The sequence below is a fragment of the Gouania willdenowi genome, chromosome 2 (genome assembly GCF_900634775.1).
Source record: "Gouania willdenowi chromosome 2, fGouWil2.1, whole genome shotgun sequence".
In the NCBI taxonomy this organism is placed as follows: Eukaryota; Metazoa; Chordata; class Actinopteri; order Blenniiformes; family Gobiesocidae; genus Gouania; species Gouania willdenowi.
This window is the reverse complement of record NC_041045.1, coordinates 1,389,444-1,413,499: the sequence shown is the minus strand read 5'-3', so window position 1 is coordinate 1,413,499 and position 24,056 is coordinate 1,389,444. Positions and strand designations below refer to the sequence as shown.

At 39.7% G+C, this 24,056-nt stretch overlaps 3 protein-coding genes and 1 long non-coding RNA gene across 13 annotated transcripts in view; 2 read left to right on the top strand and 2 right to left on the bottom strand.

Moving 5' to 3' along the window:
• The first annotated feature begins 777 nt into the window (after positions 1 to 777).
• txndc16 (thioredoxin domain containing 16) lies at positions 778 to 9,262 on the top strand. Of its 7 annotated transcripts, XR_003675457.1 has the most exons (21): positions 778 to 946; positions 1,141 to 1,316; positions 1,787 to 1,887; positions 1,971 to 2,044; positions 2,134 to 2,208; positions 2,297 to 2,418; positions 2,511 to 2,601; positions 3,738 to 3,897; positions 3,973 to 4,142; positions 4,210 to 4,264; positions 4,504 to 4,621; positions 4,689 to 4,835; positions 4,910 to 4,969; positions 5,039 to 5,222; positions 5,389 to 5,504; positions 5,579 to 5,663; positions 6,621 to 6,759; positions 6,869 to 7,056; positions 7,443 to 7,636; positions 7,971 to 8,128; positions 8,205 to 8,417. XR_003675457.1 is itself a non-coding variant. In XM_028465970.1 (20 exons), the coding sequence occupies exons 2-20, from the start codon at positions 1,154 to 1,156 to the stop codon at positions 9,123 to 9,125; spliced, it is 2,427 nt and encodes an 808-aa protein (XP_028321771.1). In that variant the 5' UTR covers positions 778 to 946; positions 1,141 to 1,153; the 3' UTR covers positions 9,126 to 9,262. The 7 variants fall into 7 exon arrangements, 6 of the variants coding, with proteins under 6 accessions (XP_028321771.1, XP_028321764.1, XP_028321761.1 ...); XM_028465970.1 differs by lacking the exons at positions 7,971 to 8,128; positions 8,205 to 8,417 and adding an exon at positions 8,923 to 9,262 and having other exon boundaries at positions 1,802 to 1,884; XM_028465963.1 differs by lacking the exons at positions 7,971 to 8,128; positions 8,205 to 8,417 and adding an exon at positions 8,923 to 9,262 and having other exon boundaries at positions 1,802 to 1,887.
• Positions 9,263 to 9,309: 47 nt separating this feature from the next.
• mrps9 (mitochondrial ribosomal protein S9) overlaps positions 9,310 to 24,056 on the bottom strand; it is a 465,929-nt gene continuing 451,182 nt past the window's right edge. The window contains exon 13 of the mRNA XM_028463176.1: positions 9,310 to 9,328. The gene's annotated coding sequence lies outside the window, so the exon portion shown is untranslated. The remainder of the gene's footprint in view (positions 9,329 to 24,056) is intronic.
• Positions 9,407 to 14,108, top strand: LOC114473586 (uncharacterized). 2 transcript variants are annotated; one of them, XR_003675269.1, is made up of 3 exons: positions 9,407 to 9,500; positions 9,657 to 9,719; positions 14,001 to 14,108. It is a non-coding gene; the product is annotated as an uncharacterized LOC114473586 (long non-coding RNA). The 2 variants fall into 2 exon arrangements; XR_003675270.1 differs by lacking the exon at positions 14,001 to 14,108 and adding an exon at positions 10,938 to 10,973.
• Positions 19,126 to 22,634, bottom strand: ptger2a (prostaglandin E receptor 2a (subtype EP2)). Of its 3 annotated transcripts, none has more exons than XM_028463188.1 (5): positions 22,527 to 22,634; positions 22,262 to 22,356; positions 21,625 to 21,840; positions 20,720 to 21,377; positions 19,126 to 20,155 (listed from the first exon to the last, which is right to left on the bottom strand). In XM_028463188.1, the coding sequence occupies exons 3-5, from the start codon at positions 21,762 to 21,764 to the stop codon at positions 19,907 to 19,909; spliced, it is 1,047 nt and encodes a 348-aa protein (XP_028318989.1). In that variant the 5' UTR covers positions 21,765 to 21,840; positions 22,262 to 22,356; positions 22,527 to 22,634; the 3' UTR covers positions 19,126 to 19,906. The 3 variants fall into 3 exon arrangements, with proteins under 3 accessions (XP_028318989.1, XP_028318997.1, XP_028319005.1); XM_028463196.1 differs by having other exon boundaries at positions 22,434 to 22,586; XM_028463204.1 differs by having other exon boundaries at positions 22,262 to 22,370; positions 22,527 to 22,568.

Here is a 24,056-nt window from a genome sequence, read left to right as displayed (position 1 = left end):
TTTCTCACTGTAAAAATCCCGTGGTGGATGAAAACATCCTCTCATTGGTCAGACCGTCCAACCAACCCACACCATGTCCGCACCTCATTGGTTCGTGACCGTGCCAGCTGCAGTCAGCCCGCCCCCTGTGTGCTGTGATTGGTTCTTAGTGAATGTTAAAGCTGTGAACATAAATGATTGGTTCGGGGAGGCACGTGGGCGTCGTTCAGCGAAAGAAACGTCAAAACAATTTTTCATAACTTCAGTTTTCAAAATAAGAAAAAGTAATATTTATGCATATTTATAAATTGACTTTTTATTTTATAGAGATTTCTGCTGAGATTTGTTTATCCATTTTCATCAAATAATAAGTATATATATATATATAACTTTTTTCTTTTAAGCATATACATATAATTAAATAACAGATTAACAAACAATTCATATTAGATTTTTAAAAAATAAGAGAGACTAAATCGCTATTGTTTGGAGAAAATAATGACTCTAAATAACAACAATAATAATAATAATAATAATAATAATAATACATTTTATTTGTATTGCACTTTACATTTGACACCAAAGCTCAAGGTGCTACATTGGAAGACAGAATTAAAACAAAAATAAATAAATAAATTCAAGATGCATTTTTTTTTTTTTTTTATCTTGAAGTATAAAGATTTCAATCTAATTAAAAACATTCAACATTTTAATCAAAAACATTGTTTAAAAAAAAAAAAAAATAGAGTGGAAATGTAAAACCACTAAGAGTGTTTTATTTTGAAACTACTACGAAAGCGTCTCCGCTATCTTCACCTCTTTCCTCCCAATTAGCATCTCGTCTAAAAGCTTTAATTTTACTCACATTTTAGTGATTTAAAGCCACTTTAAGTCACTATAGTTGTTACTGGGAGAACTGGGAGCGGCTTTTTACACTTTCAGCTCGTTAGCGTTCTCTAAATGTTGGGTATGTATTAAGCTAGCTGTGTGTGTTTTATCTGTTTTAAAGCGCGTTAGCCTCGTTTAAATGTGTTTTTATTACGTCTTCACCTGTTTAATGCCTTTAATCACTGTTTTAATATTTTTCCAGTGTTTTGTGGTTATTATATGTGCTACAGCTGCTAGGTTAATGCTAATTATGTGTTTTTCATGTGTTCACAGCCCTCTCCTCACAATGTGGTGTAGTTGTTGTTATGCCCTCATCTTGTTGTTGTGGACAAGTTCTGGAGGATGCACAGGGAAGGCCAACATGTCAGAACTCATCCAGGTCACATCAGCTGATTTCTATGAGAAGCTTCACTCTGGGAAGATGATGTTCATCTACTTTGAGCTTCAGGGTGAGCTCCTCATCTTTATCTTCACTACGACACATCTATATGTATGTATGTATATATGTATGGGGAGAGATTTGTCTCAAAAATATTCACAGACATATTGACAATTTTTTAATGTATTTTTTACATGTGTAATTTGTGTCGATGACGTTTCTAAAAAACGTCAAAAACTAAAAAAGACGTAAACGTTTTACGGAAAAATACTTGAAAATCGGGGGAAAAAATGTATGTAAAAATATTTTTTTAAAAAATCCCATTAAAATCTAAAAAAAAAAAAAAAAAAAAAAAAAAACACGTGAAAATCTATAAAATGCATGAAAATCTTAAAGCATTTTTTTAAAAAAGCAAATCTAAAAAAACATTTGGCAAAAAAAAAGAAACCCCTGAAAATTGTGCATATATTGGTGGATATTTTTAAGACAAATCTCTCCCCATACTTATGTAGCGTATGTGTGAGATTGTATTGTTTACAGTCAGATGTCTTCCAGTCTCTCCATCCCTCGCTCTGTTCCTGGTGGAGTTGGAGAAGTCGGCTGAAGCTTTGAAGGACTACGGCGTCCTAGTGGGAAAGGTGGTGTGTGTGTGTGTGTGTTTCTGAATGTGTGTCCTCTGTTTACACGTAGAGATGCTAAAGTGTGATAGTATTTGATGTTTCAGCTGAACTGTAACAGGGAGCACGTGCACATGTACTGTACAGACCACAGACGGGCGCACACGGCGTTCCTCTTCAGGTGTGTTATGTTGTGCACACTCAAACACGTGTGTGTCTGTGTGTTTTTGATGTGTGTGTGTGTGTGTGTGTGTGTGGTTTCTCCATCAGAGGAGGGAAGGAGTTCTCAGGCTTTGATCTGGACACCGTGTTTGATGTGAACTCCATCGTTTCTGAGGTCCTGTTGTAAGTAGCAGAACCATCAGGAACCGTTAACGTCTACGGCGTTTCATCACCTGTTTTCCTCCTCGTCCTCGTTCTCCTGCTGCTGCAGCGCCGTGCTCCGTGACGAGGTAAAGTACGTGCACACGGACGCTGACCTGGTGGCTTTGGAGAAGTCGTGCAGAGGAAGGAAGGACATGGTGCTGGGATACGTGAGCAGTCTGGGGAGCCCAGGTTGGACCAGGAGCCCCTCCCTCTATTAAAAACACATGAAGAAGAAGATCTACCTCTTCTTCATGTGTTTTTATTAATGTTTGTGTTTATAGAGCACAGATCAATGATGGAGTCGGCCTACGTCTACGGATCCAAATACCAGTTCATACTCATCACAGGAGGTCCAGTGCTCAAGCACTTAGGGTAAACGCCTCCTTTATTTCCAGGGTTCTCAGGATCCCATTTGAGGTCGCCCGATCCCTTCAAGAAACTGAGAATATTTTCTGAACAATTTCAGCCCATTTTTGCTTATTTTTACCTTTTTTTCTGCAACTACATCAAACTTTCCATATTTTAACCCATTTTCATCACTTTTTCTTGCTCCTTTTAATGTATTTTTGCTACATTACTCCTATTTCTGACACTTTTACATCACATTTCAATGCCTTTTCTGCACATTTTTTCACTTTGAAGACATGTTCGGCACTTATAAACCCTTTCCACCACTTTTCCACTTAATGTCACATATATTGACCCATTATTGTCACTTTTAACCTATTTTCACTCTCTTTTATGCTTATTTTTGCCAATTTAACCATATTCAAGAGTTTTTATGCCTCTTATTGGCCATTTTAAATTAATTGTTCCAATATTGACATTTTGAACCCTGTTTTAGCCCACTCCAATTTGCAACTTTTCACCAATTTCTGTGCTTTTTAAAATCTCATATCACCACCCCTTTCACCATTTATGGTCACTGTTAACGCATTTTATTTCTGATTAAAACAGTGATTTCCATCTTTAAGATGACTAATTACCACTCCTTTATTCAAGCAGTTGTAGAAAACCTGACTCAGCAGATCAGGACTTATCAGATTCATTCAGTGACCATGTGATAGACGTCTTTTAGAGAAGAACTCGTGCACAAAAAGCCAGAATAAAGAGGAACCAAAGGAGGTGAATCATATCCCAATCCTTTGTTCAGTTCTTTCTACAGCCACGATCACACACTTCCATGTTTCCTCATATGTGGAGAGATTTGTCTCAAAAATACTCACAAATATATCCAGAGTTTTCACGTGTATTTTTTTGTCAATAATATTTCTGAAAAACATGTAAAAATCAGAAAAAAAGATGTGAAAATTTAATAAACGCGGGCAAAATAAAAAAAAAAAACGCATGTAAATCCAATAAACATGTGAAAATCTAATAAGTGAAAAAAAATGCAAAAATCTAATATTGTAAAATTTGTGAATATTTTTTAGACATATCTGAGGCGTTCAGGGTCGATCCTGGACCTTTAAGCATCTCTAGACGTACTAATAGTTTGTGTTTTTCAGCGTTAACGACGCCTCCTTCTCATCTCGTGTTTGGTTTCTTCACTGTCGACTAAACGACGGCGTCGCCGTGTCCCCTCGTTGCCCTTTGACCCTGATGAAGAAACATCTGTCCACCCTCAGCCTGCACTCTTTCCTACAGCTGATGGAAGCTCCTCTAGTGGTAACCAGGAACCAGAAGCCCCTCCCACCTGTAGTCGTATCTCTGTTGTGACCTTTGACCTTTCTGTCCCTACAGTCTGAAGTGTACGACGATCCGCCTTTGGTCCCGCCCCCTCAGTTCCCCTATCAGAACACGCCACAGGTTTTCCTCTTCGCTCATCCAGCCACGGCACATCTGGACCGGGACACGGCCTCCGCCCTGGCCTGGAATCTGCGCGGGGTGGCCCTGGTGCTGCTGGTGCACAGGTACGTCCATCAGATGGTTTTAGGATCGCTTCTGATTGGTTTGTGATGTTTGTTCGATGTGTTGTAGTCGGAGGTCTGCAGCACAAACTGAATACAACGCCGCCTACAGGCGACCTGAGGAGGTGAGAGTATCACATTAATCAATCACATTGATTTGCTTCACTGTAGCTTCCACTTTAGCTTTCCCGTGAAAGCTAAAGTGAAGCTAACATGAAAGCTATCGTGGGAGCTAAAGTGAAGCTATCGTGGGAGCTAAAGTTAAGCTAACTTGAAAGTTAAAGTGAAGCTATTGTGGAAGCTACAGTGAAGCTGATACGTTAGCTTCACTTTAGCTTCCACGTGTGTTCTTGTTCTCCTGCAGAGTCTGGAGGTGAAATATTTGACGCTGCATAGCCTAGATGAGCTGCTGCAGCTTTTCAAAGATGAAGGACAGGAGGATGAAGAAGAGGAGGATGAGGAGGAAGAGGGTTCCCATCACGGTGACGACAGTAGACGATCATACTAATTCATCTGATAATTTTTTCTAAACTGTGTGAGTGTTTCCAGAGAGTCTGGATGATGAAATCTCAGCGTATGTTCATGATAAACGAGGAGAAGTTCCAGACATGGACTCCATCACTGAGATCACCTCTGATAACCTCCTCACTGTGGTGTCCCAGAACCCCCTGACGGTGGCGCTCTTCTACCTCAAATGTAAAAAAAAAACACCTTTTCTTTAAAATTCGTTATTATTAGTGACCTGATCAGTGTTTATTTCCCACCACCAGGGGACGCCGTGTCCCTGACTGTCCTCAGCTCCTTCATCCACGTCGCTCACAGACTAGAAGGTACACAAAGGGCACTAAAGTAATCAGATTACACCTGGCTGATACACAGTTTTTTCTTTTACTGGTCAGACTTGGAGGTGGACCACGTCCTGATGGGGGCCGTGGACTGTGGGGAGTGGTCCGACCTCTGCGCTCACGTCACCTCTCAGCCAATCACGACCTTTCCCTGCGTCCTGCTGCTGCGACATCATCAACCGGCACAGGAGTATAGGGGCATGCTGGGTAGTGAGGCTCTGCACCGCTTCATCATGATGTGAGAACACATTCAAACATCTAAAATATTTACAAATATATCAGCAATTTTTACGTGTGTTTTTCAGATTTTTCACATGCGTAATTTGTGTCGATGACATTTCTGAAAAGCATGTCAAAATCTGAAAAACACAAGAAAATCTAAAAAACTAACTTTGTGTGTGTAGGAGTGTGTCTGCTGCTCCTCTTCTCTTATCCACTACGGACTCAGTCGTGTCCTTCCTCCAGGGGGCGCTGGTGGCCCACAGAGTGCTGGGTCTGTTTCTGTCTCACACACACTCAGGTCAGTCTCAGGTCAGTGAGCTCACAGACAGTGGACAGCTCCTGGTGCTGAACCTCATGTTTCCTCCTCCACAGACGTGTCAGTGTTTACTGAAGCATCAGAGACGCTGAGAGGAGACGTCCTGACGGGGCTGCTGACCCCCCAGCTGGCTCTCACATGGTACGGCCCCGCACACACATGGTTCCTACATTCAAACACACTGGGCGATATCTCCTTGAAAATTGATGCAAATCAAAGTGGATTAAAATGGTTACAGCACAGTATGTGCTTCAATACTCTGGTTGAACAATAGGGGGCGCTAGGACTGTTTTAGTGACACTTGTTTTTGCTGAACCAAGAGCAGTGGTGGGAGAAGAACTTTAATAAGACCTAAAAAAGAAGACCCGACCTGAATGAAGCTGATGTCTCTTTAAGCTGAACCTGTTTCAAACAGACACTATTCACGTACGTGTGCGCGCATGTAGAGGAGGGTCAGCATCCATTTGTGCGTTTTTCTCACGCTAATAGAAACACATCATCTGATTTACCGCACAACATCAGAACCTGGTATAACCACCACAATTAAGCCAGAACCTGACCTGGCCCGTCACTTCTACTCTTTTCACTGTATTTATGATTTGAAAACTCTTCTTATATTTTCATCTGATACGTTTATATGTTTATTTTGCAGTTAAAGTGCATCTTTACATCCCAATCTTTAACTTTAATAGGTTTTTTTTTATTTTATTTTTTTTATTCGTGATTGGAATGGAATCATTGGTTAAGTGGCTCCTTATAACCCTACAGTTCTTAACCTTTCTTCTGTTGTTATAGCCCAAGGGTTTTTGTTTTTTACAATAACATCATTATTGGTTTAAATAAACAGATGATGATGTTCTCCAAAGGTTCTGCAGATCTTTGAGTGTGTGACACTCATACCAAACATAGGAATGTTAAAGTCTCTAAAGTGCACACACTGTTTATCTTAAAGCTCAGAGTGGACCTGCTTTGTTTTGGAAAGGACGAGATCGCCACATCAGTGTGGGCGGAGCTTCATTAGGATGAACAAAGGAACGTTTCAGAGAATGAAAGTCTTAAGTGTGCTTAATGTGCTTTATATTATCTGTGTGTGTGCAGGGCTGCAGACCACCATGTGGACCCTCCTGTTGTCCTGGTCTTCCCATCATGGCGTCCTCTCTCTTCATCCAGTCTGTCCATCTCCTCCTCAGCTGATGAACTGCTAGAGTCCATCAGGGCCGCTCTGCACCCTCCACTGGTACATCAACATTTATTTATTTAACCGCTGCACCCTGATAGACTGTGTGATCATAGTGATTGGAGTTATTGATTATCCGTGAGCTTCATTTTAAGCGTGTGTTTTTCAGCCTGAGGTGACGGTAGAGAGCCTGCCCTTGCTCCTTTCCCAGGGTAAGGCCTTCCTGATGCTGTTCTTGGGGGAGGACGAGGATGCCGTGGGGCAGAAACAGAACGAGTTACTGCTGGAGGAGATGTTAGCGCTGGTGGAGCGTGGAGCGGAGAAGATGGAACCATACCTGAGCTGCTGGATTCACCTGTAGGAGCTCTGAGCTAGCTTCACTTTAGCTTCCACGTTAGCTTCACTTTAGCTCCGTTAGTTTTACTTAAGCTTCCACGTTAGATTCCACGTTAGCTTCACTTGAGCTTCCACATTAGCTTCACTTTAGCTCCCACGTTAGCTTCACTTTAGCGCCAACGTTAGTTTTACTTTAGCTCCCACGTTAGCTTCACTTTAGCTCTCACGTTAGTTTCACTTTAGCTCCTCACATTAGCTTCACTTTAGATTCCACATTAGCTTCACTTTAGCTTCATTTTAGCTTCTACGTTAGCTTAACTTTAGATTCCACGTTGGCTTCACTTTAGCTTCCACGTTAGCTTCACTTGAGCTTTTCTTCATCCTGAAATGATCTGCTTTTCTTTCAGTGGTCACACTCCTGCTGCGGGGGATGTTCTGGCAGCGCTGCTGGGCATGCCTCCGCCTCCACTTCCTGCTCTCGTTCTCTCCCACATTCCCTCCAGAAATGAAGTTTATCAGTTTCCACCGAGCAGACATGTGTCGGCCTCGGCAGTGCTGCAGTGGCTGCAGAGCGTTGAAGAAGGGGCGGAGCTTCCTGCAGGTACACACAGCACTGACTACTCCACTATGTCTTAAAAATATCCACAATTTTCACATTTATTTTTCAGATTTTTCACATGCGTAATTTGTGTGTGGATGACGTTTCTGAAAAACACTTGAAAATCTAAAAAATACATGTGAAAATTGTGGATATATTTGTGAATATTTTCAAAGTGCACACTCGGCACATTCAGCGATGCATTACAGGACGTTTTTCGTCACCTTCAGGGAAACTTAGCCGTCCTGTAGCTAGCTGCCATTAGCTGCTTACATAATAGCCTTAGCTGTGCATAATTAAAGGCTAACAATGCTAAAAGCTGCTTTTCTTTGGTCAGGATTCAAACCTCGTTAAAGTGGAGTCGTTTAGTCTGAGTGCTGCAGGTTTTACAGCTGAGACCGTCCACCTGTGTTTGTGCTGACATAAGCAGTTTAAGTCCCACTTATAAACCTTTTTATCGACGTCCTAACATGAGTGAAGCACTCAAACCAACAGGTGAGCAGTTTAAATTCACTTAGAGTTTAACAGCAGACAAAACATCTGATGTGTTGATGTTTCACTGAGTCTGCAGGGAGGATGACCTCTGACCTCCTGGGAAACTTAAACTAATTCAGGATCCTGTACAAAGATGGTTAGTAAAGAACAAAGACCTTAAAGCTTCAATGGAAAATGATCCTGAAGGTTTTTCTTGAGACGATTATGTGTAGGAACCTGTGCTGGCCTGCAGGGGGAGCCACACATTTTATATACAGTATATATATATATATATATATATATGTACACACACCAGGTATGGAACGAGCCAAGATATTTACATCATTTGTTTTATGACCAACTGATGCAAAAATGTTCACAAAGTCGACAAAATATTGGTATGAATCATCTAATGACATTTTGAAAATAACAGCGAATTCAGCAGGAATTCAGCATCTTATCTTTTATTAAATATAATCAGACTTTCATCATATAGTTTTTCAAACTTTCATAACTACATACTGTATTCAAATTTTCATATATATTCAGACTTATTGTGTATATTCAAACTTTTATATATACTGTATATATTTCGACTTTCAATCATTCCATATATTCCCGGAGTCAATCAATCTATATTTAAATTCCTTGCCATACACCAGGATTATAACAATTAAAGTACATTTTTGTTTGAATATATTTCGTGTTTTAATGAAGCAGCTTTATGTTTAGTTTAGAGTTAACCTGTGCTAACCTCTTATGTTGTTATTATTATAATTTGATAATACACACACTGACTGTGTGTGTGTGTGTAGGGATGCTGGCTGAGGACAGTTGGCCTCCTGCTGGAGGTTTCTACGACTTCCTGAAAGTTATGGACTCACAGGAGAACATCTCCAGCCTGGAGGAGGAAGAGGAGGATGATGAAGATGAAGAGGAGAAGGTGGATGTGCGGGAACATTTGGTTTCTAAGGAGACGACGGACGACAAAAGGCCCGACACACACTGGGAACTATAACACTTTAATTATTCATCACTGGATATCTAACCTTTACGGACGATAAAGTCATGTTTAAAGACATTCTGTAAACTATAAAGATCTGTTGCACACATGGTGAAATGATCAAATGTGATTAAAATGATGATTTTTATATTTAAGGCTTTTTTTTTTTTTTTGCTAAACAAATGTAGTGTTTTCTAAAGTGTGAAACAGCGCCCCCCCTGGCTGTGAGGAGTATCATAGGAGGCCAGAGGAGGTACTGCACCCTCACCAGGTGAAAGCTGTTTCCATCAATCACACACACACACACACACACACACACACAAACAACAAAACAAACGACATGATCACAAGCTCTGGACTGTGCACGTGCACATTTGGATTGGAAAAGATGTGAGTACAAGCATCTTTATATCTGTTAATTTGATTGAAATCAAACACAGTTTAAACATTATTGTGTGATTCCAATGAATTAAATTCAGATTTAATAACTGTCACACATCTCCTGCTGCCATTGGTTGATTCTAACCGCGTGTTGGTTCTTTGTAGATGTATCCACTACATGTCGTCCCTGTGACATCATCGTCTGCTTCGGTTTCATCTCACGATGAGGTAAAAAACATCACAAACCTCCATTCTCAGCCAATAGTTCAATTAAGTTGTAATGACTATGTTCAACCCATAGAGAGCAGTCACTCACATTTTACAACTAAATACAGCAAAATACCAGAATCAATCAACAGCACTACTTTATACCAAATACATTTGTTGTTTTTAGCAGAAAAAAGTGGTTTTAGGCTTTAATTCCTCTTTAATGATGATAATGGGACCAGTATGGGGTCCAGTTACCTTCGTCTCTGGCTACGACTGCCCGTGATGACCAGATTTTTGGGGTCCATCCATAAAGTCATGATGATCCATTATCCTATGAATCTGTGATAACCACATTTATTTATTCATCTGAATAATATCCACTGTTATCCAGGAACGTTTATTATTATAGTCATCTTAAAGATGGAAATCCTGGTTTTAGTCAGAAATAAAATGGGTTCAAAGTGACCAAAAAAGGTGGAAAAGATGGTGTAATGGGATTTTAAAAACCACACAAATTGGTTAACTTAAAAATTGTGGATAATGGAGTCTAAAAATGTAGGGAAATTTAGTTTAAACTAGCATAATGTGTATGTAAATGTGGTTAAATTGGCAAAAAATAAACATATAATCTGGTGAAAAGAGGGTAAAAGTGACAATAGTGGGTCAACATATGTGACATTAGGTGTAAAAGTGGTGGAAAGGGTTTATAAGTGCTAAACATGTCTTAAAAGTGGAAAAAATGTGCAGAAAAGGCATTGAAATGTGATGTTGAAGTGTCAGAAATTGGAGTAATGTTGCAAAAATACATTAAAAGGAGCAAAAATATGGCAAGAAAAAGTGATGAAAATAGATTAAAATGTGGAACGTTTGGTGTAGTTGAAGAAAAAGGATAAAAATAAGCAAAAATGAGCTCAAATTGTTCAAAAGAAAATTCTGAGTTAATTAAGGGAATCTGGGGACCCCCCTCCCAGTGTCTTGTGACCTTAAATAGGGACCTGACCCCAAAGTTGAGAACCCCTGATGTAGTGTGTGAATGTAAAGTGCTTTAGACTTTCTTTATTGTCATTCAAACTTAAACTTTACAATACAGATAAGAAGTAAATGTCATTGCGTTTGCTTGTATTGCAGGATAAAAAAAACAAGTGTGAAATAACGCTGTGGAAGTGAAACTGTGGCTCAAAGTCAGATTAAAAAGCAGAAACAAAATGTTTTCTGTCTAATCTCTGCTGGTTGAAGGTCGTTACACTGAGTGAATGAGCAGCTGTTGACAGGGAGAAGAAAAGCTGCGTCAGCGTTTCTACTGAGGAAATGAATGTGACTCAGCATAATGAACCATGACGTTAAAACCAGAATGTAATCATAAATGACGTCCAATCACAGCCTCCGACACTGCATCATCTATGAGGTAAGCAGGAAGTCACGTCTCCATTAATATTTAATTAATCGCTCGGCTGACCTCTGTCTGGGTGTCTGTGGTCACTCACTACGTTGCCATGGAAACAGCTCAGTGCCATTTCCTGTCCGTGTGCCATCAGGGAAAAGTTACAGGAAGTGAGTCAAGTTTAAAAAGACGTGCCTACAAGACTAACAAAGATGCAAATTAAATGTAATAATACATATTTTTATTTGATGAAAAGAATATAGTTGCATGAAGTTTAATACAAAAATGATGAATATAAAATGTATTCTATTTGATTATCTAATAAAATACATATAAATATTGTACACAGCTGATTACATTGGTTTTTTGTTTGTTTATTTTCTGTGTTTTTATAATGAGGCATCATCTAATACAAGGGTTCTCAACCTTGAGGTCAGACCCCTATTTGTGGTCATGAGACACAGGGATGGGGTCGCCAGAAAAAAAATTTGAGCCTATTTTTGCCTATTTTTACCCTTTTTTTGTAGCAACACCAAACTTGTCATATTTTAATTTATTTTCATCATTTTATTGCCATATTTTTTCTCCTTTTAATGCATTTTTGCTACATTACTATTTCTGACACTTCTACATCACATTTCAATACCTTTTCTGCAAATTTTTCCCACTTTCCAGATTGTTCAGCACTTATAAACCATTTCCACCACATTTCCACCTAATGTCACCTATGTTGACCCATTATATTCAATTTTATCCTCTTTTCACCACTTTTTATGTTTATTTTTTGCCAATTTATCCGCATTTATTATTTTTAATGCCCGTATTTTGCTAGTTTAAACTATTATTTCCTACATTTTCAAATTCCATCAGCCACAATTTGCAACTTTTAACCAATTTCTGTGGTTTTTTAAAATCTCCTTTCACCATTTTTGGTCACTTTGAACCCATCGTATTTCTGATTAAAACAAGGATTATGATTAGGACCAATAAGATGACTATATACTATGGTTACTGTAAGGGGCGATGATGTAAATCTTATTTTTTTCCTGTGGTGTCGAGTTAAAAAGGACAAAGAAAGGAATGAAGAGTGATGTGGGAAAAAAACCCACTGAAACCAGTGCAAACCCAGAGTTGAGAAACATGATCCCAGTGTGTGATTATAGAGCTTCGTCAGTCAGAAGGAAAATATAGAAAAACTGTCCAACAGTGAGAAAGTTCTCCAACAGATGGAGACGTCAGGGTTTGATTCACTAATAATCACTGAAACGTGTGTGTGTGTTTCTTTAATTTAAGGAGAAAATCATCCATAGAAGGAAATGTTAGAACAATTTAACAAAATGTCGTCAACACAAATGTTTTGAAAAATCTGAAAAACACGCGACAACTGTGGATATATTTGTAATTGTTTTTGAGACAATTCTCTCCCCATACGTGCAGCCCTGAGAAGCCGAATTGAAACAAGATGTTGTGTCCCCGTTGCCATGGCAACACGTGGTGGACGATACGTTGCTTGTTTACGCGTCTCAGCAGTCGCTGGTGGAGCTCTAACGACTCCTGCTGCAGACGCCGACCTCAGTTTGGCAGGATTAAGAGAAAAGGAGAGGATTAGTTAAAAAATGTAGTTTTTCGCTGTGAAACGAACGAGTTGTGACACAAAGTTGGAAAATAATCCAAACCCATGATGAGTTTCTCATCAAAACAGTTTGAGTGAAGAAAGGGAAAGTTTCATCTCCTCAGAGACTGATTTCACGCTGTAGACACATCAGACTTCTTCCTGTTCTTTTAGAAACCAGTAGATACTCCTCAATAATCCCAGTTTGTTTGTTTGTTTGGCTCCATGTTTTTACTGGAGGAAGAAAAGAGGAGGAAGAGGAGAGGTCAGCAGCATTCCTGCTCATCCTCAGAGACGAAGAACATCAGGGAGGACGTTAGGAAGTTTGTAATCAGCCTGTGGGAGTGTGTGTGTGTTCTTTTCTATAGTAGGGGTTCTCAACCTGTGGGTTGCCAGACACTGGTAGGGGGTTGCCAGATGCCTTCAAGAAACTAAGAATATATATATTTTTAACAATTTTAGCCCATTTTTGCTTATTTTTTACCCTTTTTCTGCAACTACACCAAACTTTCCATATTTGAACCTATTTCCATCACTTTTTCTTGCCATATTTTTGCTCCTTTTAATGCATTTTTGCAAAATTACTCTCATTTCTAATTGAAATCAATACCTTTTTTGCAAATTCTTTCCACTTTCAATAAATTTTCAGCACTTATAAACCCTTTCCACCACTTTTCCACCTAATGTCACATATATTGACCCATAATTGTCACTTTTAATGTCTTTTTACCATATTCTATGTTCTTTTTTGCCCATTTAACCACATTCATGATTTATAATGCTCTTATTTCGATAGTTTAAATTCCCCTACATTTTTAATTTCCATTACCCAAAATTTGCAACGTTTAACCAATTTCTGTGTTTTTAAAATCCCATTTCACCACCTTTTCCACCATTTTATTTCTGATTAAAACAAGGATTTCCATCTTTAAGATGACTATATACTATGGCCCAAATAATAATAAACTTCCTGGTTAACAGTGGATATTATTCAGATGAATAAATGAATGTGGTTATCACAGATTCATACAACATGGCTTTAGAGAACCACATGTTCTAAAGAACTTTTAAAGCTGCGACCTGAGCTCCATTCTGGGGCCTGAGAAGTGCTTTGAGTTTGATTTATTAATGAGCTTTGTTGCCATAAATATCCTCAACATGTGGCTCCATTACTGTAATGCAGACGTCAGGTGGTTCTTTAGATCGATACAGACTCGGTTATTCTTGGCGTTTGGCCTCAGAGCAGAGAAAACATCCTCCTGTTTGAGCTGCATGGTAAACATCCCCCTCTGTCTCTGCTGCTCAGGAATGTCCTCCTCAGACCCCCCCACGGCCCCCCCACAGAGAGATGGAGGCATCAGACATGCTTCTAACCTCAGCGTTTAAAATAAACCTCGATGGATCAATGGATGCGTGAGTGTAAACACACACACACACACACACAGAGTGATGCAGCAAATAATGACTGATGTCATCACTTTAGTTTGAAAATGAAGGTTATTGCTTGAGTTCAGAGCTCTCATTCATCTTCTCCTGGAAAGAAGGAAAAGCAGGAAGTGATAAAAGCCTGAGAAAGATTCTGATTATAATAAAATAAAGCATTGTCAGCTTTAAATCTGCAGCCCTGATCCTCCTCCTCCTCCTCCCGAGGCGTGCTGTGGACCCGTAAATCTCTGCAGGGTTTAAACCTTCAAAAAGTCCTACTTCCTCTGTGATTGGATAGGATCAGAGATGTCATAGAGAGGTCCGATATTGACCTGCTGACTCTATTTCAGGCTAAACCAGGGGTGTCAAACATATTTTAGTTTAAGGGCCAAACACAGACCAGTTTTAAGTACCAAAACAAGCAATTTTAACAATATTCTGCCCTATACATATATGTAAAGTAATGGAAGTTACATACAATATCCAATATTTACATTTCCTTGAGTTTGAGACCAAATTGTATTGAATTTAGGAACATTTTGTGGAATAATTTTCATAAAATTGCAGGACTTTGGAAAAGAGAAATCTGTTTAAAGTGGAAAAAATGTGCAGAAAAAAACATTGAAATTTGATGGAAAAGTGGCAGGATGTTTATTATTATTTGTTCCATAGTATATAGTCATCTTAAAGATGTAAATCCTTGTTTTAATTAGAAATAAATTGGGTTAAAAGTGAATGGAAAAGGTGGTGAATTGGGATTTTAAAAAAAAACGCAGAAATTGGTTAAAAGTTACGAATTAGAGCGGACAGAAATGGACAGAAAAAAAGGGTTAAAAGTGTCAATATTGGAACAATTAGTTTACACTGGAAAATAATGGGCATAACAAATATTGAATGTAGGTAAATTGATAAAAAAAAATAATCATTAAATATGGTGAAAAGAGGTTAAAAGTGACAATAATGGGTCAACATATGTGACATTAGGTGGAAAAGTGGTGGAAAGGGTTTATAAGTGCTGAAAATGTCTAGAAAGTGGAAAAAATTTTCACCTAAGGCTAATATTATTTTTAAATCTTTAAGGAGCCCAACATTTAATTATTCAAACATAATAATTGTTATCAGATCAACTGTAAACCAGCTGAGGTTTAAATAGTCCAGGAAGTCCTGAATGAACCGCTGACACACGCTGATCAAATCTGATTTATCTGCTCCTAATTTGATTGGCTGCGGCTTCTGTTTTGTTTCAAACCAAGATGATTAATCATAAGTGATGAGTAAATGTTCCTCAGGAAGAACAGCAGCCCTCCAGGGTGACACGCTGCACTTTTAGTTTCATCCGCCTCAAAATATCAAGAAATATTTCAGTATTAAACAAAGCAAAAACAGGTTTTAGTTCAGAAATACATTACATTTTTTACTGTTTACTGCTTTTATTTTTGCAAGTTTGCATCCAAATTTTGCCCAATAAATACCGTGTGTCCTTTTCATCCTATATTTTGCCTTTTTTTTCTTTTACATTTTTGCCCTTTTTCACTATTGTTTGCCACATTTTTCCCATTTAAGCTACCGTTAGCCATTACATACCACCTGTTTCCTCTTTTTTCACCATTTTTTGCCACTCTTGACTGCTTTTGGTCAATTTTAGTCACTTAATTCTTTTTGCCTCTTTTGGACCATTTTTTTCATCCAAATAAGCTACCCTTTGCCCAATAAATACTACTTGTTTTCTTTTTTCCTTACATTTAGCCTCTTTTGTTCCACATTTTTGCCCTATTTCACTATCATTTGTCACATTTTGCCTATTTAAGCTACCCTTTACCTTTACATACCACCTGTTTCCTCTCTATTTCATCATTTTTTTTCTCTGGGGACTGCTTTTGGTCAGTTTTAGTCACATTATACTCTGTTTCTGCCACTTTTGGACCGTATTTGTCACGTCTTACCCATTTTTGCTATTTTGGGACAATTTGTTCACTCCTTCCTCCCCATTTCCACTGATTTTCCATTTTTGCTGCACTTTGACCATTTCCCCCTTGTAACTTACTTTTATTGCCGCTTCAACTCATTTTTGCAGGTTGAGTCCAGTCCACTAGGTTTTTTTTATATGTGGAGCAGTGCAAAAATGGGTTAAAGTGGCAATAATAGTAAGTTATAGGGGGAAAATTGTCAAAATGCAGTATAAAATTAATGAAAATGGGGAGGAAAGAGTTAAAAAATTGTCATTTAGTAGCACAAATGGGTAAAAAGTGACTAAGTCAGCCCAATAACTGAAAGGCTTTGGCAACAGTGTGGGAACGCTGACGGAACGTTTCTATCAATAAGATGATCTCATTGGATGTCGCACATGTTTGTGAATCAATCACTTCTATCAGACTGTGTTTCTTTAACAGGATCATTACCTCCTGATGTTTAGTTGTAAAGCACGTTTGACGTGTTGTGATGATTCACCATGATTTATGACGAGCTTTTATTAAAGTTTCCCCATCATCAGCACAGAGGGAAAAAAGGTTCTTTAAATGGTTTGAAATGAGCAGGAAATGGAGTTATTCAGGTGTTCAGACGTGTGTGTTCGTGTGAGAGAGAGAACGTGTCCGTACACGACCTGTGTGTGTGTGTTTAAAGCTCCATCTCCAACCGTCTGCTCGTGAATCTCTGATGAGGTGTGGTGGTGATGACTCAGCAAAATGTTCCTGTCCTCCGCAGGTCGATAGTTCATCCATCCCTGGCTTTATTACTAACTTGTATCTTTGTTAAACCTGATCTTTGTGTTTAGTTTGTGTGTATTTGTGTCGTGTTGTGTCTCTGCTGAGGTTTGTAGTCAGAATGCATTCCATTACTGACAGATTTTACGTCTGTATTTACATATTTGAGACAGACACACACTGACCTGTGTGTATCAGTGTTTCCTCCCTGAGCAGAAGCGTCGTAGTCGTCTGATTAAATTCCTCTGAGTTCTCAGAGGTTTATTCTGACAGATAAACAGAGGCTTCTGTCTGTTGTTGGGTTAGAACAGTGGTTCTCAACCTTGGGGTCGGGACCCCCCTTGGGTTTGCGAAGAAACTACCCCAAACTTTCCATATTTTAACCTATTTTCATCACTTTTTTTGCCATATTTTTGCTCCTTTTAATGTATTTTTGCTACATTACTCACATTTCTGACACTTCTCCATCACATTTCAATGCCTTTTCTGCACATTTTTTCCACTTTCAAGACATTTTCAGCACTTATAAACCCTTTCCACCACTTTTCCACCTAATGTCACATATGTTGACCCATTATTATCACTTTTAACCTCTTTTTACCATATTTCATGCTTATTTTTGCCAATTTAACAACATTCACGCCCATAGTTTGCTAGTTTAAACTAATTTTCCCTACATTTTTAAATTCCATTACCACCATTTGCAACTTTTAACCAATCTGTGGTTTTTAAAATCCCATTTCACCACCCTTGAACCCATTATCTTTAAGATGACTATATTCTATGGCACAATTGTTGACACTTCTCTATCACATTTCAATGTCTCTTTTTGCACATTTTTTCCACTTTTCAGACATTTTCAGCACTTATAAACCCTTTCCACCACTTTTCCACCTAATGTCACTTATGTTAACCCATTATTGTCACTTTTAACCTTTTTTTACCACATTTTATGTTTATATTTGCAAATTTAACCACATTCACGATTTTTAATGCCCATTATTTGCTTATTTAAACTCATTCTCCCTACATTTTTAAATTCCATTACCACCATTTGCAACTTTTAACCAATCTGTGGTTTTTAAAATCCCATTTCACCACCTTTTGCACCATTTTTGGTCACTTTTAACCCATTTTATTTCTTTAAGATGACTATAATAATAGTAAACTTCCTTGATAACAGTGGATATTATTCAGATGAATAAATAAAATAATTATTTAAGAGCTTCATCATGTCTCCTCTTGGTGAGGATGAAGGAGATGATGTCAGCTGCTGCTTCTCCAACTAAATCAGCCATCATCCAATCAGCTGGACAGCAGTAATTATTCAGAGATCAATTAAAAGCAATGACGAGGACCAAACCTGCTTGGTGCTAATGGGTTTGTCACATGCACAGATGTTTGCGCTAATGGCAGCGGGAAATGGGAGTGATGTAATGCAGACGTGTGAGTTCTGCTCCATGCACGATGGGAAGTGATTTATTAGTTCATTGTTGGTCAATTAGATTGATTAGTTATTATCAGTGTAAAGCCATGAGCTCAGGGAAGGACGTCTCCATAAATCTGTAATGATTCAGTGATGATGTAATCTGAAGCATATGGGGAGAGATTTGTCTCAAAATTATTCACAAACACATCCACAGTTTTCACTTGTATTTTTTTCAGATTTTCACCTGTAATTTGTGTGTTTCTGAAAATCACATAAAAAAAATCTAAAAAAAAAAAAATGTGAGGAGCTACAGTGATTGGTCAAAGCCGTCACAGCTTTACTGCAGATGGCTGCAGAAGTGGAGAATGCGGCTTTTCTGCTGACTCAGTAGTTCCAGACTCGACAAAAGTAAAATATTCACATTTATTCAGATGTTTTATCGATTTATCATCTGCTGTTCTTCTTGCTTTCCCACTGCATTGATTTTTTTTCTTCACACACAGACATTCATGCGGTGTTTCTCCTGCTTTTTAACATGTTTATTATCCTCCTCTTCATCACATCAGTCTGTGTACATCACACACACACACACACACACACTGTGTATTTACTCAGACAATAATTGTGTGTGTGTGTGTGTTTACCTCCCAGTTTGTTTTTCCAACATGAGCCAAGACAAATTATTTGTTTATCTGGAGTTGTTTTTTTTTTACCAAGCTGTGAGCGGAGTCCTCTGATTGGCCCAGACGAAGGCCATGCGTGTGATTGGCTGAAACCACAAAATGAAAACTCTGCTGTAACGAGAGACACACACACAGAGCGCACATCTGGAAACCGTGTGTGTGTGAGGTAAAAAAGCAGGATGGACAAAATAGTTCGTAAATGAAATGTTTATTTACATACATTCGCTCTCTCTCTCACACACACACAAACACACAGTGCACAGTTTCCTGGACAGTACATTAATCCTGCTTACACATCAATACATTACACTTGCTGTCTGACACACACACACACACACACACACACACACACACACACACACACACACACACACACACACACACACACAGAGAGGAAGCAGTGATTCTTTCGTCGTAAACACTGAATATTTGGGTGTGTAGCGATTATTAAAAACGCACAAACACTGGTGAATCTGACCACTGACATCTGAACCTAAGTGGGCGGAGCCCCGATGCTGATACTTCAGTTCTTACTGTTTTTTTTGGCACTTCATGAGTGAGTGTGTGTGTTTTACAGTTAATGCATGCAGCACTTTACAGGTGGTTTTATGATGTGTGTGTGGGTGTGTGTGTGTGGTAGAGGACACACACACACTGACTCACATGCTCTCGTGAGGCTCCTCTGACCCTGGGCTGGTTTATGTTCATTCCTGTGTGATTGTTTGCAGCTTTAATGTAACAATGGCTTCATATAAAGGCACTGCTAGTTTCATCCTGTAGCGTAGCGTTAGCATCCATGGGAAACTGTTAGCGTTAGCGTCAAGGCTTCTGAGAAACAGTCGGAGCAGGAAAAACTTCATCAGAGCTCCTCCCTGAGCAAGGCCACGCCCCCTGACCTTTGATCCCTGTCTCCATCGTAAACACCAGCTTCAGTGGGAGGAGCTTAGGACAGGCTCCAGTAATAAATATGAGCTCACACGTTGTCTCCAGCGCTACGGTCCAGGTGCGTGTGAGTGGTGTCTTTACACACCGAGCCTCTGGGCCCCGCCCTGACAAGCCCTGCCCTGCCAAGCCACGCCCACCAGAAATGCAGCACACCAGGGGAGAGCAGAATGAAGACCCAGGGGTCGATGATGGAGTTGATGGAGATGAAGCGTAGAGCGATCAGGTCCATGGGGTGGGACTCCTGACGTAGCTGAGCTGAGTTGATGTAGACGCGGCTCTGAGGAAGAGGAGCAGAGATGGTGCGCTGTGATTGGTCAGAGGCTCTGGGCTGTGATTGGTCAGAAGCTGCGCTGATCATGTCTGTGTCATCAGCCCTGGTTAAACTTGAAACTTTGTATTCACTGAAACTCCTAATGATACTATTGATGCAGCTCCGTTTGTCCTGGAGCATTGTGGGTAATGTAGTCCATGAGTTCTAATTTAAATATCCCTGTGTCTATGGGGAGGGATTTAACTAAAAAATATTCAGATATATCCACAATTTTCACGTGTTTTTTCATTTTATTTTAGAGATCTACACACACTAACATCAGTGTTACTGTGATAAGAAGCAGATCTTTGTTTCCATCAATGAAATCTAAAATTATTCTAAATCTGTGACGACTTGGTTAAAGGACACAAACAGTGTGTGATTGTTGAAGCTTCACTGAGTGTTTCAGAACTGCTTCACTAATGAGTCTAAACAAATATCTAGTTTACCTTCATTCTGAACATAAACATATGTGTGTTGATGATGATAAAGTAACCATAGAAACCCTTTGATGTGTAGGTGTGTTCTCACCACCAGGGGCAGCGTACAGATGATGAAGATGATGGTCATGACCACCAACAGGATCAAGTGCTCCACCTCCTCTGCCATAGATGTAGCTCCGCCCCCACCAGCTCCGTTCCTCTTGCGTCGCTGGTACATCCTGAACAGCTGGAACACCACGAAGCCGTTACACGCCACGATGGCGAGCACCAGCACCAGCATGACGGAGGCGTACAGGGTGGCGTACGCGCGGTCCTGGGACCCTTTGGGGTTCATGTCAATGAAGCACCAGGTCCCGGGGCAGTACTGCACGTATTTACCGAAGCCCACGAACGGAAGGAGGCAGAAGAGGGTGCAGAGGACGAAGAGCAGCGGGATGGTGACGTACGCACACTTCCTGGTCACGTGACGGCTGTACAGGTAGGGGTAGCCAATGGAGAAGCAGCGCTCCAGGGCCATGGTGAAGAGGAGGGACATGGTGGCCAGGCTGAAGAAGGTCATGCTGAAGCCGAAGTAGGCGCAGACTGCGTGTGTGTCGGGTGCCATGGCGACCAGCGTGGTGTTCCACGAGTACGACAGCTGCACCAGAGGACTGATCAGACACGTCCCCGCGAGGTCCGTCACCACCAGGGACGTAATGAGCACATGGAAGAGGGCCCGCCGCCACGTGCCCCCAGCCTTCATGCTCCTAAATATAAGGAGGGATTAGTCTTAACAATATACACAAATATATACACCATTTTCATAAGTGTTTTTTTCAATTTTCACAATTATTTTCAGATTTTCAAATAGTTTTTTTTCGATTTTCACTCGATTTTTTTATTTTTTCAGAGACGTCATCGACACACAAATTACAAATGTGAAGAATCTGAAAAATACACGTGCAAATTGTGGATATATTTATGAATATCTTTGAGACAAATCTCTCCCCGTACCTGCGGCGCCGGATCTCCAGGATCACCAGAGCCGCCACGTTGCCCAGGATACCGGCGGCGAACATGATGGCGCTGATCACGGGCGACTTGGTGGAGTCGATGTGGTGCTTGTGGTGGCACGGGTCGTCGTGGTGGTCCATGGTGCCCCCACCCCCCGTCCACTCAAACACAGCCACGGGTCAGAGCGCCGCCGTCAGGTGGTTGTCTGCAGCCATCCTGGAATCAGACGGACAAACACAACACGCCATGACACCTCCACTGTCCCACATACAGACGGTCTGTGGATCACTGACAGAACATGTGACGTTCATTATTGTGGGGTGAGATTTGTCTGAAAAATATTCATGAATACATCTACATTTTTCACATGCATAGTTTGTGTTTCTGAAAAACGTGAAAATCTTTTAAAAAACACCGGAAAAATTAAAACGTGTGAAAATCTAAAAAAATTTTTAAAAAACCCGTGAAATTTTTTTTTAAAAATTATTTTTTTAATCAAAAAAATTCAAATTGTGGATATATTTTTGAGACAAATCTCTCTCCATACACACTCTGTTTCCTGCTGATATTACACACACTTCTCTTATCACACACACACACACACACACACACACATTGTGTGTAACTATAAACTCACTGTGTGTGTGGCAGCAGGAGGTTTGTTGGAGCTCCAGAAAACAGACACGTGGGTCAGTTGTGGACCACTGACAGACTGACAGACAGCTACTGACCCTGCAGGATAGAAACTGTGTTGAGGAAATTATTCAAAAGACACAATAAGAGAAAACAAAGCACCAACGAGGACAGACCGTCAGTTATTCAGCACAGACACAGACCAGATGTTCTTCAGTTCTATATCCAGACCACAATAATATTAATATTAATAATAACTGGTTCCACACCTGATCCACCGGAGACCCTGACCGTGTGTGAACGTCGCGAGGAGCGACTGGACCCGGGCACAGCGCTCGGGGCGGTGACGTCACCGGGAACGTTCCCGCCCACCGCTGTGTGCACAAGCTGCAACTGGTGTGCGTGCGCGCGTGTCGTTCTGTTCTTTGAACTTCATGTACTTGTTTGTTTGCTGACGTTGTCTGTGGTTGTGGTCAGTGATGATGATGATCATTTAGTTTAATTATGAACAATGTTTCACCATATTCTGGGCTTCTCTAGACTTGTTTTTTTTTTTTTTTTGTTCAGATCTGATGTGTTTTGGAGAGATTCATCTCAAAAATATTCACATGTGTAATTTGTGTGTCGATGACGTTTGTGGAAAAACACGTTAAAATCTAAAAATAATATTCGAAAAATAAAAAAGACACGTGAAAATAAAAAAAACACCTCGAATTCTTTTAGAAAAAAACGTGAAAATCTTATATGGAAATCTGAAAGAATACATGTAAAAATTGTGGATACATTTATGAATATTTTTGAGACAAATTTCTCCCCATAGATGTGTCAGTTATTTTACAGTCTATGGTCTGTTCTGTCTGTGGATATTTAAAGTTCTTCCAGACTTATTTTCAGTTTTGTTTTTTTTAAGTTCTCCTTCATTCGTCCTCCTGCTCCTCACTCTGACCTTTGACCCTTTCCTCTATATTTGTGTCTGCTGTGACCTCTGACCCCTGGATACCTCTTCTTTTCCTCTCCTTTAGTCGTTTTCACTTCATATCAGTGTCTGATCTGATCCTGTGCTTCCCTCTGCTGGTTATTTACTGTAATTACATCTTTATCATCAGCTGCTCTGTATTAAAACAGTTACAGGTCAGGTGATGTGAATCCATTCTTTGTTTACTTTTCACTGTTAATTATGAATAGATGTACATTCTTCTGTACTAGGCTGAGGCTGTGTGTGTGTTTTTTCTGTCATATGATATATTGAACTTTCTAATGCAGGGGTGTCAAACTCATTTTAGTTCAGGGGCCAAATACAAACCAGTTTGATCTCTAGTGGGCCACAGATTTTATGTTGGAAAACAAGCAATTTCAACATTATTGCGCTCTAATAATATCCAAGCAATAAGTGATAGATATCAGTCCCAATAGGATCTACACTTAGAATTTTGTCACAAAATCAAAGGAATTCAATCTAATTAAGGAAAACATTGAAATTGAAAGATTTAGTAAGAATTTTGACTTATTTGTATTTTTTCCAACAGTTTAAAATGACTGCAGTCATGTGATATAAGCATCGGGAAAACTGTGAGCACCTGCAAATATTGTTGAGTTTCACTTTCACAATGATTCATGTTATTTCTGTCATTTTTACTTTCTCGAGTGGGCCTAATTGGATGGTGTAAAGGGCCGGAATTGGCCCCTGGACCTTGGCTTTGACGTGCTGTGAAAAGTGTAAATGAATGAACGTGTGCTGCAGTGTGTTGTTGTAAACACCAGGGGGCAGCACGGCTCAGCATTCATTCATTCATTCATAA